This window comes from Pyxicephalus adspersus, chromosome 3 (genome assembly GCF_032062135.1).
Source record: "Pyxicephalus adspersus chromosome 3, UCB_Pads_2.0, whole genome shotgun sequence".
NCBI lineage: Eukaryota > Metazoa > Chordata > Amphibia > Anura > Pyxicephalidae > Pyxicephalus > Pyxicephalus adspersus.
The window spans coordinates 43,155,624-43,178,123 of NC_092860.1; the positions used below are offsets into that span (position 1 = coordinate 43,155,624).

At 37.7% G+C, this 22,500-nt stretch overlaps 1 protein-coding gene across 1 annotated transcript in view; it reads right to left on the reverse strand.

Annotated features, from left to right (window-relative positions):
* Positions 1–22,500, reverse strand: part of FOCAD (focadhesin) — an 87,975-nt gene that overhangs the window by 60,319 nt on the left and 5,156 nt on the right. The window contains exons 3-7 of the mRNA XM_072404373.1: positions 20,658–20,732; positions 12,486–12,640; positions 11,132–11,236; positions 5,512–5,613; positions 421–625 (exon numbers count right to left, since the gene is read on the reverse strand). Of these exons, the coding sequence (XP_072260474.1) occupies positions 421–625; positions 5,512–5,613; positions 11,132–11,236; positions 12,486–12,640; positions 20,658–20,732 (642 nt within the window). The remainder of the gene's footprint in view (positions 1–420; positions 626–5,511; positions 5,614–11,131; positions 11,237–12,485; positions 12,641–20,657; positions 20,733–22,500) is intronic.

The following is a 22,500-nucleotide window of genomic DNA, read 5'->3' on the forward strand; positions in this document are numbered from 1 at the left end:
TGCTTGACATCTCACTGCAGATGCCAGCAGCAATAGCAAATCTTTTATTTCTGCTAGAGGAGCTGCGGACACTGGGTAAGTATTTCCTTTCAGTTGTAATCTGATTGTCATACAATGTATGACAATCGGATTGCAATATAACATTTGTTTACATTTAACCACCTGGTGAGAAAAACTCGGGGTTAACGATAATTGCAAAAGTTTTTACCCCGAGCATGCTCGGGCCTAACGGCCAGGTGGTTAAGAATACTGATTATTCACAAAAACAAACATACATATGCATATAACACATTTACAATATCTTCCCTTTAACAGTAAAAAGACAAAATAACAAACTCAAATGTAACTGTCCAAAGCACCGGGGATATGGTTTCAGTATTGAACTAGCACTAACTAGGATCAAAATGAACAATCACTTACTTGCATGTAGCTTATCATGTCAAAAAACAGGCGCAGGATTTGCTCTTCTAATTTTGAGGGTCTCTGAGTGCTACAAGCTCCTTCTGAATGTAGAAGGGCTTTTCGAATTTCCAGTCGGAAGGTAGAGTTCTCTTGTAGTTGAGATGGCTCACAATACAAATATCTCAGAAAAGGTGTCAAAATATGCACACTATAGGGCTGGTCCCTGCAATAAAATAGAAGATCGGCCTCAGTTCAGTTATATAGGTCTTATTATACAAAATGTTTTTTGTATACAATAAAACATGGCAAGAAGACAGTTAGGGGTCTATTTGCAAAGCAGTGAATCTGACATTCGCCGAAACATTCCTTAGTTGAGAATCTCCATGTATATGTGTTTCAATAGTAGTAATTGATCTTTCCACCAGGGAAAGTTTCAGTGAATGTAACATTTGTTGCTTTATATATAGAACCCTTAGTGTGTTTCATAAAAAATAGACCATAAATACTTAGGTAAAAGTGCCATTTTTTAGGTACATAGAAAATAAATCACCAAAATCTCCTAAGGCCTTAACACACTATTATAAATACGAATATTATATTCGTATATACGAATAATATATTATATTATATAATAATATTTATAATCAATATTATAAAGCCTGGTGATACTTCCAGGAAAGTAATTTTTTCAAGCATTTTTCTGTTATAGTTTTAGAATGCATTGTCATGCCTTTCAAAACTACTTCTGCATTGTCACCCTGACATGCAGACTGTTTCAGCACAGATTAAACAGGCATAAGTCAGGTAACGCATCTGGAGATATACCATGCAGTTATCACTGGATTGCATGCATGTAGATGGAATGTTGCTGCATGAGGCTTTAAATCAGGCACAACAGGCCTTAGATTATTCTTTCCACAAACTGCTCTCAAGAAATGTGCTGTGTAAGACAACATAACATTAATGACTTATGTTTGTGCACATGATGACCATTACTTTTCTCCAGCTATACATGTTGTCAAGTGGAGAGGTAAGAATCACAGAGGATTCAGCCTGCTTTATAGTGTGTGCCAATTTGTACACTATATACGGAGTTGATTTTGGCAGCCTCTGACAACAGTGGAGCAGCTTTTAGCGTCCCTCCTTTGATAATCCCCGGCTGTGTACACTGGGCCTGCTGTCATTCTAAACTGCATATGGGAACCCTTCAAGGAAAAAAATGAAACCTGGCCAGCAACAGAGACAGGGTGGTCTGGAGTACATTCAATACAAGTTTCACACTTTCTTAAAAAATACCCGTCAGTTATATACAAAAAATCTTATTCAAACAAGTTCAATAAAAACAAGCAAAATTATTTCACTTTTCTTTAAAAAGAATATTTTACTAAGGAAGTTAAAAAAAATCCTGTCTGTCCTTTATTGAATGGATACTAATAATGTAAAGGTATAATAATAACTGAATGGTCAGTATTATACCTAGCTTAAATCTCTGCACAAATGCATTCAATGTGGGAAGGGGGAAGTTTTGTAAGCCAAATTGGCTTTTTAGCTTTGCATTGTGCTCTGAATGTTGCAAACAGATCTTGGTGATTGAAGGGGAAAGAATACAGATGACTTTATCAATGAGATGCTGTTCCTTTACTATCCCGTCACAGTTTTACCACACAATATTTTTTTAATACCCAATGTCAAAGAAAAATTAGGGGTTTTGAAAAAAAGTAGGTGGAGGTTTTTTTTTATTATTCAGTGTTAGGTTGAACAGGTTAAACTTACGCCTCAATGGCAGTGCACGGAACTGGCAGGACCCAGAAACAGGTATTGTTTTTCTGGCTATTAAAGAATGTCACTAAAAATGACCGTGCCTTAAAAAATGCAGCCAATATGATGCGTTATCTTTTAAATATTCGTGTTTCCTACAATACCAATAACTAATAACAAAAAGGTGCCATATAGCGGTGCTTAACAACAGCCTAATTGGTGACAACATAAGGCCTAGGTTACAATGGTAAAGATGCATATTAGAATTATTTTTTTTTGCAGACAATAACAAATGTATACAATTTAGTGAAAACTGCCGGCCCATGAGGCTTTCTAGGTCCCAGTTACAACCTATAAAAAAGCAGCATAAGGATGCCGAATGCTGGAACACAAGATATCAGGGTTCTCCCCAGGCCCTTTTAGCTGGGCGCACCACCCGGCACTTTTCAGCACCCACCCGGCTGTTTTTGGGTGGTTACTAAAGAGTTTGGTCACAATACAGGGGCTGCCACCCACCTACAATTTCTTCCCACTCAGCTTAAAAAAAATTCTGGGTTGAGCATTGATATATGTTGTTGCTGGTACTGAAATGATGCTGCCACAGCCTGGACAAGAGATTACTAAGCCATAATGTTGTTGTGGCAGGTGCAGGAGAAGAAAAGCAGGGGAAGAACATGTGTTTAGGTAAGTAGTCACTAAATATTCTATTTGAGTGAATCAAGTAAAGCTCTCCAATGATCAGACGGCGCACAGCAGTCCATACATAAATGGTAGCACCCATACAGAAAAAAAAGCAGCCGGGAGATCGAAGTAAAATATAACCATGCATTGTATACTAACCCATATTTATTTAGGAGCCAGTAAAAAGGCTACAGCATATGAATATGCAGTAATACAGTGCAAACAAAAATGCTAAGGTACCAAGTGCATCAACACAAAGCAACTGGTTTTCCTTACAGAATAAGCTTTAATGGAAAATATTATGCTGACCTATTGTATTACTTTGTAAAACACAGGAAAATGTAGGAACCACCTAAGGACGTCTAACTGTGTAAAGCTCAGCTTTTGCAAACCCCCAGAAATATGATTATTCGATTTATTTATAATGTACCAACATACTATGTAGTGCTTTACAAAGTCCACAGATATGACGCTAACTGTACTGGTATGAGTTCATTTTAGTGACCTTGGGATATAGTTATCAGACTGACATTATTATTATTATTATTCTGTATTTATAAAGTACTGTATATTACGCAGAGCTTAACATTAGAAAAAGGGACCATGGTAGAAGAGTATTGAGGTTAGTGCTAAGAATCTATTCTGTTTTTTTACAGAGGGTTTTTTTTTCCTGACTACCACCATTTGCTGACACTGACACCAATAAAGAGGGGGGTTTGTTACTGTTCCAATTTCTGGAAGCTGAGCACCAAATTCCCAGAAACCCTTACACAGCCATGTTTTTGTGGTTACCTTTGGTACATGCATGGGTTTTTCTTCTTTAATCACAAAACATATGGCTGTCTTATGTTTTGCATTGGGGGATGTACTTTCTAGTGCAGCTGGTGTAAGTAACTGATTACCCAGCCCTTCTAATCCCCTATAAAGCAGAAAAAAGGGGTGAAGGATGGCCTAAACTAGGAACCGATTAGGTATGCCGCTAGTACTAACATAATGGGGATCAAAGAGCTGTCTAGCAAGATTCCTATATCACAGTACTAGCTGCTCATATTTACCAATCCTTGGCAGGTAAAACAGTTCCCATATGTATCTCAAATGCCTGTTCAGCTGTTGGAGTATAGTTTTAAAAAGATCCCTATATATCATTATTTCATAAACATGCCATCCTAGTCTCCACTTTGTATCCCAACTGCACTTACTGTTATGTTAGTCATACATTTATTTCCACTTAATTGGAACCCTGGTACTCAGCCTGGGGCCTGGTTCTTTCTTGTGGCCCGTTGGCACTTATTGTGTGACTCTTACAAGTCTATGTTTTAGGGAAAGAAAAATATTCTTCATAGTGGCTTCCACTTTATGGTTCTCCTATGACTTATATCCCTTTTCTTGTTCTTAGAGAGAGAATTATCAAATGTGGCACAAGTCATTTTTATAGTGGTGACAAGGAGCAGAAAAGAATTTATTTGTAAAGGGGCTATAATATTACTTATCCCAACTAGTCTCATGTAACATGTTAACAGTATGGTTGCCCTGACCTCTCCTGTAGTATGTTTACAGTCTGTGACCATCTCCTGTACAATGAAGTCTCACTACTTATAATAAATATGGAACCAATACTGTTGGAGAAGTGTTTTCTCCACCAGGATTTTGAAAATTAGGTAGGTCTATGATAAAAGACATATTTTTTACTATTGGAAAGGATTAGAGAAAGCTTACATTTTCTCTACACGTATAGATGAAAATGCAGGTATTTAGAAAACAATAAAAATAAAAAGTGTATTTGGCAGAAGCATTTGTTTCTGAATTCTAATTCTAATTTATTATTATTATATACATACAACTTATTTACTTTATCAGTACGAACTTTTCGATTTACTTTTTTCGTTCTTGTACAGGCACCCCTATCTATCACATCTAAGTGGAAGCACATCTCAATATAGTAATTACTTCTTTGGATTTAACATATCAAAACTTTTACACAAAAGTTGTCTTTATGTCCTATATTTTTGTATGTTTTAAAAGATTTCACCCTAGCTGAGGTTAGTTTTACCTGTCTAGGAGCAGTAGATGTTTAACTGATCCTGTGCATGATTTAGCCTGATTTAGCAAGGAGGTTTTTTTTTATGACTACAGTAGCTTCTTGGGTTTTTAGCATTGTGTTCTTTAGGGCAAGATCATCATCATCTTGTCTGCAGAATTTTCATTTTAACATTGAACAAACTGTGTGTGATCACATGAGTAGCTGAAGAGAATCATTCTGGGATGTACAACAGTTAATACACAAATATGTATGTGTATAAACACTAACATATCTTTTTAGCATGTTGCAATGAGAACTAAGGGGCAGACACACACTAACATTTGTACAAGCATGAATCTACATCTATCTTTCTTTCTACAATAGTAACTATATTACACACTTAAAATTGAGTCCGTCCACTTGCTGGCTCAAAACTATCCACCAAATATGACGGGTAAAGACTGCAGTGATAAACTGAATTTTTTGCTGTCATTTTTTCTTCATTCTTAAACAGGTTTCTACCCCATTTTGATCAGTATATTTTCCCACCGGCGATTACTTTTAGATTACAGACAGATGATGGCATTACAGTGATCTAAAGTTTCACATTTTTGTGAAGTGAGGATGACTGCTGCTTTAGATGTTATTACCGATCTGGACACTGTGAAGAGATAGCAGACATCTGCTGCAGGAGGGCAGGCCAGCAATCGGGTCTGTTTTCTAACATGCTGATAAATGGATGAGGAGGATTCCTGGAAAAAAAGTAACAGACATATTTAGTCCACAAAAACTAAGCAGAGATTTCAAATTAAAGTAGCTAGTACATTTTTAGATTATCTGTGTAACTGCTCCCTAGCCACTTCACCCTGACCATAGCAGACATTAATAGGTATGGCAATAGGAGAGTGCATGTTCACAAGGTCTAGTACATGTGGAACCTGGTTATGAATGTGTATTTAAGCACCACAGCCTATTTAACTGTCTGATGTCATTGTACAACCTGCACATAACAAAGCTCAGCAGTCAGGACATGAACAGTTATGAAATGGTTAAATCAATGACAAAACCAATGCAGATTCATGGAATAGCTCTGTTCTGTTGCCAAGGAAGCACAATACCGCTGTGTACTGAAAGAAGAATTTGTAAACAATAGAATATACACATATCATTGGTTTGTCATAACAAATCCTCTAATCTTCATAGTTTTGCATTTATTATACTACCCCTAATTTACTGCAATGCCTCAAACATAATAAAAGTAAAAGAAAATCCAATGTCAAGGTATATTATTTTAAATAATAGACAAGCCTTTTCTTCTTCTTCTGTGTACTGTCTCTGTATTGCCACTGCCACAGTAAACACATGTATTAAGATCTTATTACATCTGTAATTGTTTTCTATGGTTACAAAACATCTAACCTACATTGTGCAGATAATGTTGGTACTAAGTAACTTTATGAATGTGCTACAACCCACAGATTGACAGCTTCAGCCCAGCAAACCTCATGCTCCCTGATAGCAGAACACGATATATAATTTCGCTAGGGCATGTTAGAGCACTCATTGTGCCTTCAGATTGGAAACCTATAGTTATGGCTAAGTAGGGGACGTGTCACTCCACTGCATAGACCAATGTTTTATAAAGCAGTGCAATACAATGAAAGGATACACTGACAGTATGAGGGGATGTTCCAAGGGTGGGACCTGGGGTGGGGTGGGGGGATTAGGTGAACCCTTTTGAGCCTGGATAGTTGAAGGAATAAAAGCAGCAGGTGAAGCCAAAGGTTGGCTCCATGACACAAAATGCAACTCCATCCAAGTTTCAAAAAAACACCCTAAGCTACAGGAAGCTGATCTAAAAGAAGCACACCTTTGATGTTTATCTTACCCAATGTTTTCCTATAAAGGAGTTCCACTGACAGCACTAAATAGATGATTACTAGGTATCTATTCTCTATTAAAATATATATTTTTTTAATTTTCTTTTTATTCTTGAGAAGTGATGAAAAAAAAGACATTAAATATGTTGCTTGGCCAATTCAGATATGCAAGGAGTCATAAAGGGGTTAAACTGAAGGATACTGCATATAGAAGCAAACAACTGAGAACAGCTAAATAGCCAGTCTCAGTAAAATGGTTGCCAGTTCTTATGGGCCAAATCAGCCAGCAATCACTTGGCTGGAGCTACACAGATAGTGAGCATTTAACTGCATGGCACAGGGATAATTTAGTAGGCGAGCCAGTCTCTTTGTCCAGCAGATAAAGCAATTCACATGGAAAAAAAATTGCACTATGCTGTGCAGTGAAAGGAAAAAAAAAATATAGCAGCAAGAAAACAGGATGTTACACTTGATTAGCGACTTAAGTTAATAGCAGACCTTCTAGTTATGTGCTGTAAATTGGGACAAAGGTTTGTGTACTGTCATGCTTGACTTCAGAAGGCTTCAGGACACACTGATTTAGTCTGAAATTCATTTTACCTTTATTCTTTACAAAAGTAACGTACACAAAGCTGAAGTGAATTGATTGTGGCCTCAGGCTGTGATAAACATGTAATAACCTTGAAGAGGTAACGCTGGCAAAAATTGCAGTTTTAGCTAATTTCACTCTTCAGCTGAATACATGTTCTCATTGTACATGTTTAACAAGAAAGGACGCTGCAGGGAAAGGTGCACTACCCCAGCTCTTCTTTGTGCTGCTTTCAGCTTCTTGCCTTTTTACTGCAGTCTACTTCAGCAACAACAAGTCTCCTGCGATGTTTGCATATAGTATGGGAGGTGTTGCATTGCCCACTTCTTCACTATGTGGTCCTTGGCAAAGCTTCTGTCATTAAGGGCAGATTACTTGCATCTGGTAATCTTTGTTTATTACTGCACCTTTTAACACAAGGATATTTTTATTTAAAGCCACCTACTCTGTCATGACTGTAAAGGCTTGAGAAGGACCAAAACTGTATTATCTGTGTCCAAAAAGGCAAGCAGATGACGGGTTACCAGTTTTGCCCGTAAGCTCCCTGCAGCATTACTGACTTTCCTTGCCCTGTTCCTCACCATGTCCCTTTAGGGAAGTAAACATCTTAACAGGTAGATCTGTACCACCTCACCATATCTTGTATAATTAGCACTCCACAATGCCTTAGATCAGAATTTTTTATTTTATGAGTTGGGAGCTAAATGTGTGCAAGATTGTGAGATGAAAGACCAGGCACTAGTTTGAAAAGTTTACTACTAACAGAAAATGCAGAATGCAAATTGGTTAATTGTTTTTGTTTAGTAGAGGCTTGACTTTAGCTTACTAAAGCTTGAGGATATAGGAAAAACAAAAGTTAGAATGTGGTCCTTTCCACTACCATTTAAAGATCACCCATAAAAACAAGTAAGATTTAAAAGTATGCAATGTTAGTCTGTATCAAAGTGAAAAAAGAGGAGGGTATGTATAGCATTTTTTCCCCCTTTTCTTGGTTCTGATCCTTGTCCATCTTGGTTTGCTGGAACAGGATCATGCAACTCCTGTGCTCGCAGCATCAGCATATGATGCCATGTTGCATCACCATGTGCTGGACCAGAAAAAAAGAGGATGGTGGCTCCCACAATAGAAAAGGAACATGTGAGCATATGAAAAAAATGCAATCATACAAGCAAGGTTATTTTGTTGTAATAGGGATAAAGTCCTTCCTATCTGCAATAATGGGCCTGCCCGATTGAAATTTTTTTGAAAGAGGGTTTGGTTCCGCTTTCACCTTACACAAGCAAATGTGCAGCAAGTATCCATAGACCTCCTCACATTCTGTCTAATTGACTACAAGCATTATGAAGCCCTCTCCCACTCATATCTGTATTTTATGCTCATCTTTGCTTCATCCATGTGTCTTTATTTCAGACATCTGGTCCGTTTAAATTAAATGTGCATTAAATGGGTATTATCTAGGGCATTTGGAACATTGAAAGAGCACTGCTATAGCCTCACACTTCTGTTCTGCACATGCTGGACCAACTAATAACCTCTGTATGACTGGGGCCAGGACATGCAGGGCAGAAAAATGTTGAATATTAACTACAGGATGCTGAAAAAGGAAAGCAAACTGCAGATGTTACAGAACCAAATTAAGACATTTTCAGCAAGACTTAACTTTCATTAAATTACCACTTTTCAAATGTTGGAGAATACAATGTTTAAGGGATTTGCAATTAAAATACATAAAAAAACACTTGAGACAATTTAATTTGTAATTTTGAGCAATTTTTATGCGAGCGTATATCTTTCTAAAATAATTTTCTCACTTTGATCTCTCCCTAGTGTCGACAGAGCAAATAGGAGTGTAAAAGAAGACATAAGGACTCCCCTGTCGCCACTCCTTACAGGTTTCTTCTGTGCCCCTGTTTCAATAAAATCTGCTAGGCTATGACATCAGACGTAACAAATAATTAAGGCTCTATTTATAAAACAGGGAATCTGACATTCCCTCAAACATTCCTTGGCAGGAATCAATTACTGCCATTGAAATACATGGGTCTGGAAGATTCCCTTAAGGGAATGTCAAATTCCCTGTTTAATAAATAGAACGCTTAAGAGTTTTGCTGATTTCTTTAGGTATTAATAAAAATAGAATGATTGTGAAGATGGATGTTTAATTGAAAATACTTTTATCCTAGATAAAATAAATAAATAATAAAATATAAAAATATAAAAAAATAAAATATAAATAAAATTGCTTCAAGTAGAACTCTTGTATTCAAGTCATCATTTGCTTATCACAGGGTCGGGTAAATATATCTTTCTTTAAAATTCTTTCAGTATTTTTCAGATCTATCTAGTAATACAATTTAAAAGTATGATTCCATTTAGCTCCCTGTAATCAAAACCAGTCACTTTTGCTCTTCTTTCACAGGGTTACTGGTCTTGTCCTTTGGAAGCTGTATATGGGTCCAATAGAGCTATATTACATTTTTTTTTAAAAATTCTTAGCCCTCGATTTAAAAAAAACAGGAAAGATGACATTCCTTGGTGGAGATCTTCCAGGTCAATGTGTTTCAATAGCAGTAACTGATTCCCACCAAGGAATGTTTGAGGGAATGTAAAATTCACCGTTTTATAAGTAAAGCCCTAATATCTAAAATATTGTCATTCATGGAAATTATTTTTCTTACATCTTTTCTACTAAAGATGCATTCTGAACGTTATAACGTCTGAACATTATACCAAAAGCTATACATATATTTTTCATGCAATGTTTAGTATTGTGTGTTATTGAAGCGAAGCTTAGAAAAACAAACGGCAATCTCAGTAGGAGTAGTGAAATAATTTCTTGAAGGTTTTATTAAAACAAACAAAAAAGGACAACTATAAATATGTTTTAACACCCAGCATACTTATAATCAATGTTTATTCTGCAAATATTTTTTTTTCCTTTAAAAGCAGAGATATGTTTACAAAACTGTCAACGCAAATTTAAAAAAAAAAAAAAAATCAACAGAGACAGGATTACGATGGTTTACAGGTGAAAATACAAGTAGACTTTTTAAACAGCTGGTATATTGCATTGGTTGCAAGTGCAGAGGTGTCACCCATTCTTGGTGCACTTCCAATCTTCCATTACCATTTACTAACATTTTTAATTTTACAATCCCCAATGGCTCTAGACAGATCTTGAGAATCCTTTCAGTTCGATCACTCAGAACGTATAGAATAAGAGCCTTTCTTGACATTCTTCTTCACTATTCAAGATTCTTCTTTGCTATTTTGCTTTTCCATACACATATGCAGGTCAAATGCACCTGTCAACCTCAGAGCCAACCCCAACTTATGTAAACTCATACCATTATTACCAAGTCGGAAGCCCATCAACATAGACCTAAGGCTGTTGGTAAGGACAGCTCCCCTACTCCTCTTCTGGACCCATTTAAGCCTAGCAAGCCCAAACAGACAACCAGCCGTTCCACTATGCTTTCAGGTTAGAAGCCAAAGGGGGATAAAAAAAATAACACAATCCAAGATAGTGTGGCTAGGAGGTTTGTGTATTTATTGGTTCTGCTAAACATTTTAATATTATAAGCAACTGGGATGTGCTATTTACCTTAGTTGTACGCACACTAAAAATTAGATGGATACATAAAATGGGAGGTTCATAAAATGTAATGAAAATATATAAGATATTTAATGTTTCTGTCTATCATGTAGTTATAGTGTATTAATTGCCATACAAATCTTCAACTTTGAGAAAACCTGCTCTAATTCAAAAATCCATGACATATTGAACTAATAAACACTTACCAGATTTTGTAAGTGCTCTTGGGTATGTGCTCCTTGCTTTTCTCTGCATTCTTGGCTTCACTGTGAAGCAGATGCCAAACACATTTTACCAATCCCTGGACATTTCTGTAAAAAAAAAAAAATTATAAAAAAGAACTACTTAATGACTACAAACATTGTCTGGAAAAAAGCTTTTCTGTATCATTTTTCCAACTGTATGGGGTTCCAGGGCTGGGTACTGGAGGGTCAGTATATACCTCCCTGTTTGGGTCATGCCCCTTTTTGAGACACAGAAGAGGTTCACAATCCCAAAAGATGGATCTAGGCTGCCCAGGCTTTTTAAGCAGAAAGTGTTGGCCAATGAGTGGGTTGTACTAGAAAAGGTGTACCTACCACAGAGCTGGATCTAGTCTGTTCAGCAATTATATGTTTTGTGTGCCTGGAAATTTAAAATCTGGAGGCCTACTGTGGTGACTGGATACCTGTGGATCAAAAAACACTGTGCTCTAATGTTTTAGCTGTGTGTAGCTGCTGTTAAGCCCTAGTGTGATCTATGGGATGGCTGAAGGAAAGCCACTTGCTACTGTGTATTTGAGAGGCTTCTATGTTCATGTCACTGTTTCTCTGTTATATTGCAGGAAACTACTTAAAGTTTTGCCAAATAAACTGGCTGTTAAACTTTGTGTATGACCTTCATGCATGTGGAGCCATTACTGTGCCCTGGAATATTACATAAAGTTAACATGTATCGTCAAAAACGCTAAACTCCTTGCTCCTCCTCCTGACTTCTTATTTAGGCCCTGCCATGAATTTCCTGTTTGCCAGATTATTGTGCTCTTGCCAGTGTCTTGCCTTATTATCGCTACTACTGCTGTATCGCCTTATCTGCTACATGCCTGTGTATTGACCTTTAGCTACAGATTTACTGACTACTCTTATTGCTTGCTCCTGATAACTTGATTTACCTGGATACCGACTGGGTTTGGACTAGGTCCCTGTCTTGCTCCTGCATCATTACAGCTGCCCGTGTACTGAACCCAGAGTATTTACTATCGTGAACCTGCTAGTTGCTACAGCTATTAGACTCCAAGCTTGCTCCTAGCCAACACAAGACAAGTGACAAGTAATCAGGTTTGGTAAAAGTGGATAGAATGCCCAGTAGAAGAAGCTTGTATAAGGTGGGATATTTAGACCAGCGTTGAAGAAAAGGTTTTTTGAAAATATATCCTCCTTTACACATTTTTTTTTTTAAATTGTGTAATAAAGAAAATGGGGCAGGGGGTTGTGCTAGTATGAGGATGATCAAAATGTAAGGCAGCTTTTGAAATGCTTGTGAGAAAAAAAATACCACAGATTAAGGTAATTTCAAACTTACTTTGCAGAAGGGAAGAGGTTCAGAATTCCATTAAAGACATACATGAAATCTGCATGTTTCTGCTCTACTAGTGTCACCAAGGCTTCACAACATGCTGTTCTCACAATAACGTCATCACAGCAGCACTTTTCCCAGAGAACATTTAGAGCAGGAGTCTGTAATAAGATATAATAGAAACAATCATATATTTAAATGTAATGTAAAGATTAAAAGCATCTTCCAAAAGTCAAAAAATATTGAATAAACATAAAGGTAAGTCCTAGGCAAGTATAAAAGACACAACGCAGTTACGTAATCATTAAAATATTGAGGGCAAGATTGTACTTGCTTCGGACGCAAGCAATTCCACGTGGCTTCCGGTGTCTGCCCCATTGTCAGGCGCTTGGTCACTTGAATTGCAGTGCTGTTTCATGAAGAACCAGCGTCTACCCATTTAACAGCTGGCAACAGAGGGTGGTACAATATCGCTGACTGTTGCATCAACTAATACTTTATGGGGCTTCTGCAGGGAGAAGCTGCATGTAACGTCCCTAAAGAGGCAGCGTTTGCCTGGCGTGAGCAAATGGTAAATGCAACGCAACCGCATACCTAGTGTGAGCAAAGCCTAAATGTATCTTTTAAATAGAAGCTGCGTGTGAATTTGACCAGGTATTGTCCTCCTGCAGTCCCTAAAAATCAAGGCATGTGGAATGTGAGAAAAGAAGTGGGGCACAGTGGCTCAGCTTTGCAGTGCTGAGTCCCAGGTTTGAATCTCAGCCAGGACACATCTGCATTTGCAGGTTCTCCCTGTGTTTGCGTGGATTTCCTTTAGGTACACCGGTTTCCTCACACAATCCCAAAACATGCAGTTAGGTTAATTGCCCCCCCCCCCCCCCCCCCAAAAAAAAAAAAAAATGACCTTGGACTTTGTTGACTATGGTAGGGACATTGATCGTGAGCCCCTTTGAGGGACAACTAGTGACATGACTATGGACCCGTACAGAGCTGCGTAATATGTCAGAGCTTTATACAGTTAGGTCCATAAATATTTGGACAGAGACAACTTTTTTCTAATTTTGGTTCTGTACATTACCACAATTAATTTTAAATGAAACAACTCGGATGCAGTTGTACTGCAGACTTTCAGCTTTAATTCAGTGGGTTGAACAAAAAGATTGCATAAAAATGTGAGGAACTAAAGCCTTTTTTTTTTTTTTTTTTTTTTTTTTTTACACAATCACTTCATTTAAAGGGGTCAAAAGTAATCTGACAATTTTCTCAAAGACTATTTCATGGGCTGGTGTGGGCAATTCCTTTGTTGTGTCATTATCAATTACGTCCACGGAATACAACAGTGGACACTGGACGTCCACGGAATACAACAGTGGTGGATGATCGCAGAATCATTTCCATGGTGAAGAGAAACCACTTCACAACAGCCAACCAAGTGAACAACACTCTCCAGGAAGTAGGCATATCGATATCCAAGTCTACCATAAAGAGAAGACTGCATGAAAGTAAATACAGAAGGTGCACTGCAAGGTGCAAGCCACTCAAGCCTCAAGAATAGAAAGGCTAGACTGGACTTTGCTAGAAAACATACTAAACATGCTAAAAAAGCCAGCACAGTTCTAAAAAAACATTTTTTGGACAGATGAAACCAAGATCAACCTTTACCAGAATGATGGAGATGTATGGAGAAGGCGTGGAACAGCTAGTGATCCAAAGCATACCACATCATCTGTAAAACATGGAGGAGGCAGTGTGATGGCTTGGACGTGCATGGCTGCCAGTGGCACTGGGACACTAGTGTTTATCTATGATGTGACACAGGACAGAAGCAGCCAAATGAATTCTGAGGTGTTCAGAGACATACGGTCCGATCAAATCCAGCTAAATGCAGTCACATTAATTGGGAGGCGTTTCATAATACAGATGGACAATGACCCAAAACATACAGCCAAAGCAACCCAGGAGTTTATTAAAGCAAAGAAGTGGAATATTCTTAGATGGCAGTCACCTGATCTGAACCCATTTGAGCATGTATTTCACTTGTTGAAGACTAAACTTCAGACAGAAAGGCCCACAACTGAAAGCTGCTGCAGTAAAGGCCTGGCAGACCATTAAAAAGAAGGAAACCCAGGATCTGGTGATGTCCATGAGTTCAAGACTACAGGCTGTCATTGCCAGCAAAGGGTTTTCAATCAAGTGTTAGAAATGAACATTTTATTTTCAGCTTTTTAATTTATCCAATTACTTTTGAGCCACTGAAACAAAGTGATTGTGTAAAAAAAAAAAAAAGCTGAAAGTCTGCAGTTCAACTGCATCCGAGTTGTTTCATTTAAAATTAATTGTGGTAATGTACAGAACCAAAATGAGAAAAAAGCTGTCTCTGTCCAAATATTTATGGACCTATCTGTAAATACGGTGTAATAATAATAAAAAAAAGAGCTCTTCAGTTCATGTGGTGATAAGAGGAATGCTTCTAGGAGAATAAAGCAGAGTTACAGAGTGATACGCTAATCACCTTCCAGTCAAACACTAGGAATGGGGGTTCAGTGGAAGTGGTTTAAATGAACCTGGCTCCCAGACTGATGTCATCTAATGGTAGAAAAAAAAAGTACTGGGAACCTTATTTGTGGAGGCATCTCAACACGCCCAGGTCCCATGACACCACTTTTTGGTACCCCGGCCCCCCGGGGGTATCAAAAAGGAAGCAGGATCTCCTGGTGGTTTACATACAGGCAAATATCATATATATCCTTGTTTTCTGACTTACCTGCATTGCATAGAGGTCTGACAGGATTTGAGGCATTGTTTAGGTTGCCTGTTCAACCCACTCGTTATCGCTCTACCTAATGAATTACACAATAAGGATACAACTACAGGTAACCCTACATATATACGATACGGGGTATCCAATTTGGGTATACCAGTTACAGCGGAAGAATTGGACCAATACTTGACTCTTACACATAAACTCACTCTCACCTGTAGAGCACAGGGGACTTATTACAAGATCTTGTCCCGGTGGTACCTATGCCCGGTGGATCACCATCGCATTTCCCCAACAACGTCAGACAGATGTTGGTGTTGTCATACTCAAAAAGGCTGTATGATACATATATGGTGGGAATGTCCGTCCAACTGCCATTTCTTGGAAACAATTATTACATTGTACAACGTTGTAGGAGTTCTGATATTATCAAATCGACCCAAGGTTACTCTCCTGTCTATGATCCTGGGCTCAATCAAATCCACCAAACGAAGTGTGCTTCGTCACTTCCCTACTGCTGCTGGGGTACCCAGGTTTTGGAAGCAAACAGTGACTCCATGTATTAAGGACTGGTTGATTAGTTTAAAGATTCTCCTCAATTGCATACTTATCTTACGTAGTTGATGAGGAGTTTACCTTGAAGCTAGAGGACTATATGCATTCTTTCACTCATAACATAACTCCTCCCCTCCCCTCCCCCCTTCTTCACCCCTACTTACCTGGGCTTTTGAATGTTTGCTTCATGTTTTTTATTTTATTTTTTTCTACTCATACCAAGGGTACAGATTTTTATTTTTCCTCCTGGAATATATATGCTGCTCATCTATTATTTTTCTTATTTAGGGTAAAGACACCAGTTGTCTCTCGTCCCTAAACGAGTTCATGCCAAAAGCATTGTTTAGGCTTCATGTGCGATCAGCATATTATTGGATTGTCTTCGTTTCATGTGTTTTATGGTTAATAAGAATGGTTTATGTATATTTGTTTTTCTGTAATTTATACTCTGTTTTTTCGGTCTAAAAAACCAAATTTAACAAAAAAAATGTACTGGGAACATTTTCAGAAATTAAGATAAACATTTCAAAAGTGCTATTTTATAAAATAATTTTTATATTTTTTTCAACTGGAGTTCTGCTTCAAAGTGGACCTAGCATCACATATATTTTTAATGTTGAGTATATGCATGTTTTATAACACGTAGGGTAAACACTATGGGCCTAATTTATTAAAGCTCTCCAACAATGGGGAAGATAGAAAATTTGTAATAAATTTCTTGAATATCACTTGTTATTAGTAAATGTTTTCAATCCTGGATCAGACCCATTCCAGGTTTGCTGGATCACCCTAGTTTTCTCATGAAAGTCTATTTTCTGTAGTCCTGGACAGCTTAATTAAATAAGGCCCTGTGTCTTAGGCTAGGTACATAATTACATACAATAATTATGGTTTGAATTCTGTACATGTTGTAACGATACGATCGTTCAAATATAATCCACCAATAATGTACACACTAGATACGATCGTTTGAACGATCATTCAAATGATGCAGGAAGTGACATGTACAGGAGAAAGTGTATCACAGAACAATCCATGATCACTGAACGACCATACACACAATAGATTACAAACGACTGTCGCCCAATCAGAACCGCCAGGAGGTCGTTAGTTTCCAGCGAGATTCCTCGTTCGCCGCCGTCGTTGTGCACTTTTTTGTTAACAATTATCGAACGAACTGTTGTGTGTATGCAGCCTAAAGGTGCGTACACACTTCCAATTTTTATCGTTCCAATCGAACGACGAACGATCGATTGGGCAAAAAATCGTTTGTAAAAAAGTAACCAACGACGCCGACGAACGAGGAAAGTCGCTGGAAACGAACGACCGGACCGACGGATCGGATTGGGCGACGATCGTTGAACATCGTTCGTGTGTACGGTCGTTCGTTGATCGTCCATGGTCTGAGCATGCGTGATGAACGAACGTCCGTTCACTTTCCTGTCGAGCACATAGTTCCTCTATCGATCAAACGATCGTATCTATTGTGTGTACAATATCTACGAACGATCGTGTCGTTAACTCTATGTGCAGGATCGGTGCTATACGATCGTTCGTATATATCGTGCATGAACGTTCGTCGTTCGTTTTCCAACGATAATAATTGGAAGTGTGTATGTAGCTTTACAGAGATCATAACATTCCAGCTGACAAGGTTTTCATTGTTTGTTCTCTCCAATCACATCTTTGTTTAGCCATCACTTAGGGTCAGTATCTGGAGATGCTGATAATCATGTAGACCCTTCTACTTGTGCATCTCTGTGCTGCATTTACAAATGTCTAAGACATGTAAACTGTCAGCAAAACTTGCTAAAGCTTTGCACCTTATGCCTTGATACAAAGTTTCATGTCACACACATTTCTAAGGACTGCTCAGAAACAGAGTACACTTGGCTGATCCTAAGATTCCGCAGATTTTGGCAGACAAGTAAACAATGTAGGCATCTGCTGTCTTTAGGGATCCTGTTGCTGGTGAACAACTGTCAGCAAAATAATTGCTAACCTGACATGGTCCTATATCTGCACAAATGACAACTGAAAAAAGTAGTGTTCAGGTGTATTCACTGGTGTGGTGAACATGGTTCTTTATATCTTGAGGTTTAGGATATAGCTAAATAAAAGGTAAATAGCCAAATTAACCTATGTGCTGTAAAAACCAGATGTTACAATGTTTTCAGTGGGTCAGGTTCACATATATGTGTTGATGCATAATGGTAAATGGTAAAGGTAGTAAAAGTGCATCAAGAGGCCTATATAAGTCGAAGGGAGCATATGAAACATACAAAGACGCAAATACTCCAAACACATTTCTACAAAGCCGTGTCTTTGGCAACTGGCCATGTGCTAGGCTATAGCTACATTTGGAAAATGGCAAGCTTTTCTCACACCTCCTTGGATGCTAAGCACATAATTTAACAAGTAATGAAAATGTTTGTTGAATGTGGAAGTGCATAGGTGTAAAGCCAGCCAAAAGCCTAATTAGAAACTTTTGCCAATGGCTTACTTGTGCTATAAAACATTAAATTAGCACTCATGTAAGTGGTAATGCAGCCCACATCCAAAGTCTGTGTTCCAGTACAATGTAAAGGATCTTTGTGTGTCTGTGTGTAAGCAGTGGCCTCTTTTGCTGTTTTTGAACATGTACCCCCCGTATGTCAGAGCTGGAGTCTTCCACTGGGCTCTAGCTCTGACTTACAGATGGCATATCAGACTGCAGTAGAGGGGGCCTCTGCATACACAGAGTTCTGTGGAATTCAGACTTTTACTATGGCTGTGAACTAACAAATTGCGTTTGTTAAATGTCTACTGTTCTATCCGATTTATAACCATGGAGTATAATACCCCTCCCAAAAATACCTTACTTCATGAACAGGCACACATTGGCTAGTTCTGTATTTTAAATACCTTATTATATTTGCATGCCACTTTAAAATTCTTCTTTTGTGTTTACTGAACCCCTCTCAGTTCAAGAGCAAAAGTAAAAAGACTGGCTTTGTCTTGCAATAAAAGCTTTCTTTTGTTTAGTGAAAGCTAAGCTCATGTTTCATCCCTAGTCAGGATGACGCTGGGAATCTTCTTTAGTCATTCCTCTGCTGCAGAGAAGCATTTTACTTATGCGATTTCAGCTTTGTTCCTTACCTAGTGCAATATTCGAATGTTGGATGCATTGCAAATAATGTTCTTATATAAGTAGTTTATTATAATTTGTTGAGGATAACACTTGTTACATATAGTATCTTAATTTAATTAGTATCTCAAATATAAGTGGAGACTAGGCGTCAAAGTGGCTTAATATATCTCTAAAAATGCCAGGCAGCAAAATCTCCCTGTCTTAGTTTCTGGCTCTGAGGCCTCCAAATGTGAATGCTCTTACTTCTTTACTTGCATGCTCTGGAAATTAAAACATGTGAAAAATAACAGGGCGCACAGGATCTTTTTTTTTTTTTTTTTTTTTGGAAAACACCAATAGATTTTGCTGGAACCGAGATGTGCCAAATATCCAACCCTGGCAGGAAAGCCACAGGTACACTTTGCATAAAAGCCTAAACTTTTTACCCCAAAAGCTGACCTATAATTTAATATGCACACTTAGGCTAAGTCTACACCGACATTCCTTTAAATGCATTTTGAACTTACCAATGTAAGAAATGATTGAATGAGAGAAAAATGTCAATATAGACTTAGCTTTAACATGAATTGGAGAGTAAATAAAATTTTTGGCCAAGAAACAAACCCATATTTTGTGCCATAAATAAATTGCTATAAAGGAAATATCAGTTATCCTAATAACCCAGCCCAAGTTAGATTCTTCAGTCTTTGACAACTATTACTAGTGGTTCACTTCAATAACTACCACACAGTATCTGTTGTTTTCTGTCTGAAACACTTCCAAGCTAAATGACACTCGCACAACAGTCCAGCAGGATTCAAGAGGGCCTAAAAACCTATAGCTGGTTATATGCTAGATGATTTGAGAAACATAAGCAATATTTAACTTATTGTCTGCTTTAAGATGATTTCTGTCTAGTTTGCATATAAAATAATATAATGCAATAACCCATTTTTTAAAGGCGTACAACAACCTTGAGATTTTATCACCTTTGCACTACATTCACAGATTTATTTCCAGAATAACAAAAGTTATTGAAATACTGCAGCTTCATTGACATTTACCTTTGAGAAATATTTACTGTGGAGTATAGTGGAGAGTGGAAAGCCACATCATTTCATAGTATATTTGGGACCTTTTTCAGACATACCATTTTATACAATTAACATAACATTTCTGCTTTCTGATTACATGAATGAATAGCACCTTTCCACTTCTGGGTTAGTCCCTAAAGTTCACAATAAATATATGTATGTGATGATTACTTACTTTCTTTTTTACCTTAATTTTTAATAATTTAAAAAACAAAATATAGTGCTATAATTACTTTTTTTTTTAAAGTAGTAACATAATATGCAGCTGTACAATAAATAGAAGCTACAGATAACTAGCCTGCATACATACCTAAAAATTACAACAAAGGTGAAGAAGAAAACCCTGCCTAATTAAGCCTACAATGTAAAAGGCAAGAGAGCCAGGTATGCAATGGATGGGTGAAATGGAAATTAGACTTATTAGTGATGATTAAGAAAAAAGAAAGATGAGTTGGAAAAGTTAAACAGTTAAGTTTTAAAGCTTGTTTAAGTGTGTTGAGAGTAGCAGGAAGCCTAATAGGAAGAGACAGGATATTCTAAAGAGCGAAGGTAGCCCTAGAAATCTAAACCAAGTGTAACGTTACGAGTGAGGAATTCATTAGTAGGTTTAGTAGGATTAGTACAACATGGAAAAACAAAACATAAAAAACAAATCTTACCTGGTTTGACGACTGGCTAATAATGTCTGAGGAAGCATTTTCTTTCAGAACTGAAGCTAGGAGATGGCCAACAGCCTGAAACAAACAGCCAAGGACATAAAAACTTATCTTTTGTTCATAAAAACAAAGTCTACACATTGGGCTCTATTTATAAAACAGAAAATCTGGCATTCCCGTAACATTCATTGTGGGAATCTTTCAGGTCCATGTGTGTCCATGGCAGTAATTGATTCCTACCAGGGAATGCTTGAGTAAAAGTCAGATTCCTTGTTTTATTATTAAAGGCCATTATGTTACAGTAGTGGATTCTTTTAGATGATAAGCCATGGTAATATCTGCAGAAAGTGCGTTTTTTTTTTAAAGTTAATATTAGTGTCAATTCAAACACATCAATATGTGCTGAGCAGGTATTTTTGCGTCATAAGTATAAAGATTCAATCTGAATGACTAGAGAGATCCAGCTTCTTGAATATTCTTCCTCCCTAGGCATATAGTCATCAACTTCTTCTCTATGCAGCTTTCTAGCACCACGGTTGATATTCATCTAAAATAACCCAAAAAGCTAATCCAAGCCAATGTTTTGTATATTTTGGAAAGCAACTTTTATTGAGGTCTCTGTTGAGATGATTTTTTCTTGTTTTTTGTCTTCTGTGCAAGAAGGTTTGTCTCAGCATAGTCTCAGGAGTGTGGATAATGGAGATAACAGGAGATGGGCCTTTACAACAGGAGTAGTAGTGTGGGACTGCTATAGTAATAGTGCCAACTTCCATGTAGCTAAGACCAAACAAGGATGTGAAAGGTCCAGATTTAGATAGACTCTAGCTTTTCCCAGTGGGAAGCTTCTCCCTAGGAATACCTGAAGTTGCACAAGCAAAGAGACTGTAGTACAGCCCAATACCCAAAACATGGGAAACCTCACCTGGAAACTTCTTCCAAACCCTTATTCAATGAACAAATGTAAAACAAAAAGCATAATTTAATATCATGCTGACCACACACAGAAGGACCAAGTTTCTTGGAACAATCACACACTCAGATCTCTTGAAATGGAATATCATCTGTAGCAAACCAAATTGATGTGCCCTCTTTCCCTGTAGAAGCCTCTCTAGCAAAACGTGTTAGATTTATTCAATTTTGCTCTTAATGATTTTTTTTCTTACTGATTTGCCAGAAAACACCAGTATTGTCAGGTTCATTATTGATGCCTCATTCTCTTCAAAGATGAGAATGTATTCACACTGAGCACATTATGAAAAATGTAAAACAGCTTGGAGATGTCATGGTTAAAGTTATGCTGCCTTCGACATCATCAAGCGTGGTTTGGTAATGGTCTGAGGGGACATATGCTTAGAGGGCCACACAGTCCTCCATGTGTTAAATACTGGTACCCTGACCTAACTGCTATTAGGTACCAGGAAAAAAATCCTCAGACACATTGTTATGCTGGGGCAGGGAGGCATGAGTTCCTCCTAGTTCGGGAAAATGTCAGGCCTCATGTGGTCAGAGTGTGTAGGTAGTTTCTGGATGATGAAGGTATTGATGCCATTGGCTGTCCCCTAAATTTCCCAGACCTGAATCCAACAGTGACTCTCTAGAACACCGGTGATAAGGACAACAGAGACTGTTGATCCAGGGAACATCTGATTGCCTCAAGAGATCAGGAAGGAATTGTTTTTTCGCCTGTTGGGGCAAATTGAACCAGGGTTTTTTTCCCTTCCTCTGGATCAACTCTATCTATAGGGCTTTTATCTGGAATATGTTTATTTCCCTAGTGGTTGAACTTGATGGACTTATGTCTTTTTTCAACCTTACTGACTATGTAACTATGCACTTACATATTTTG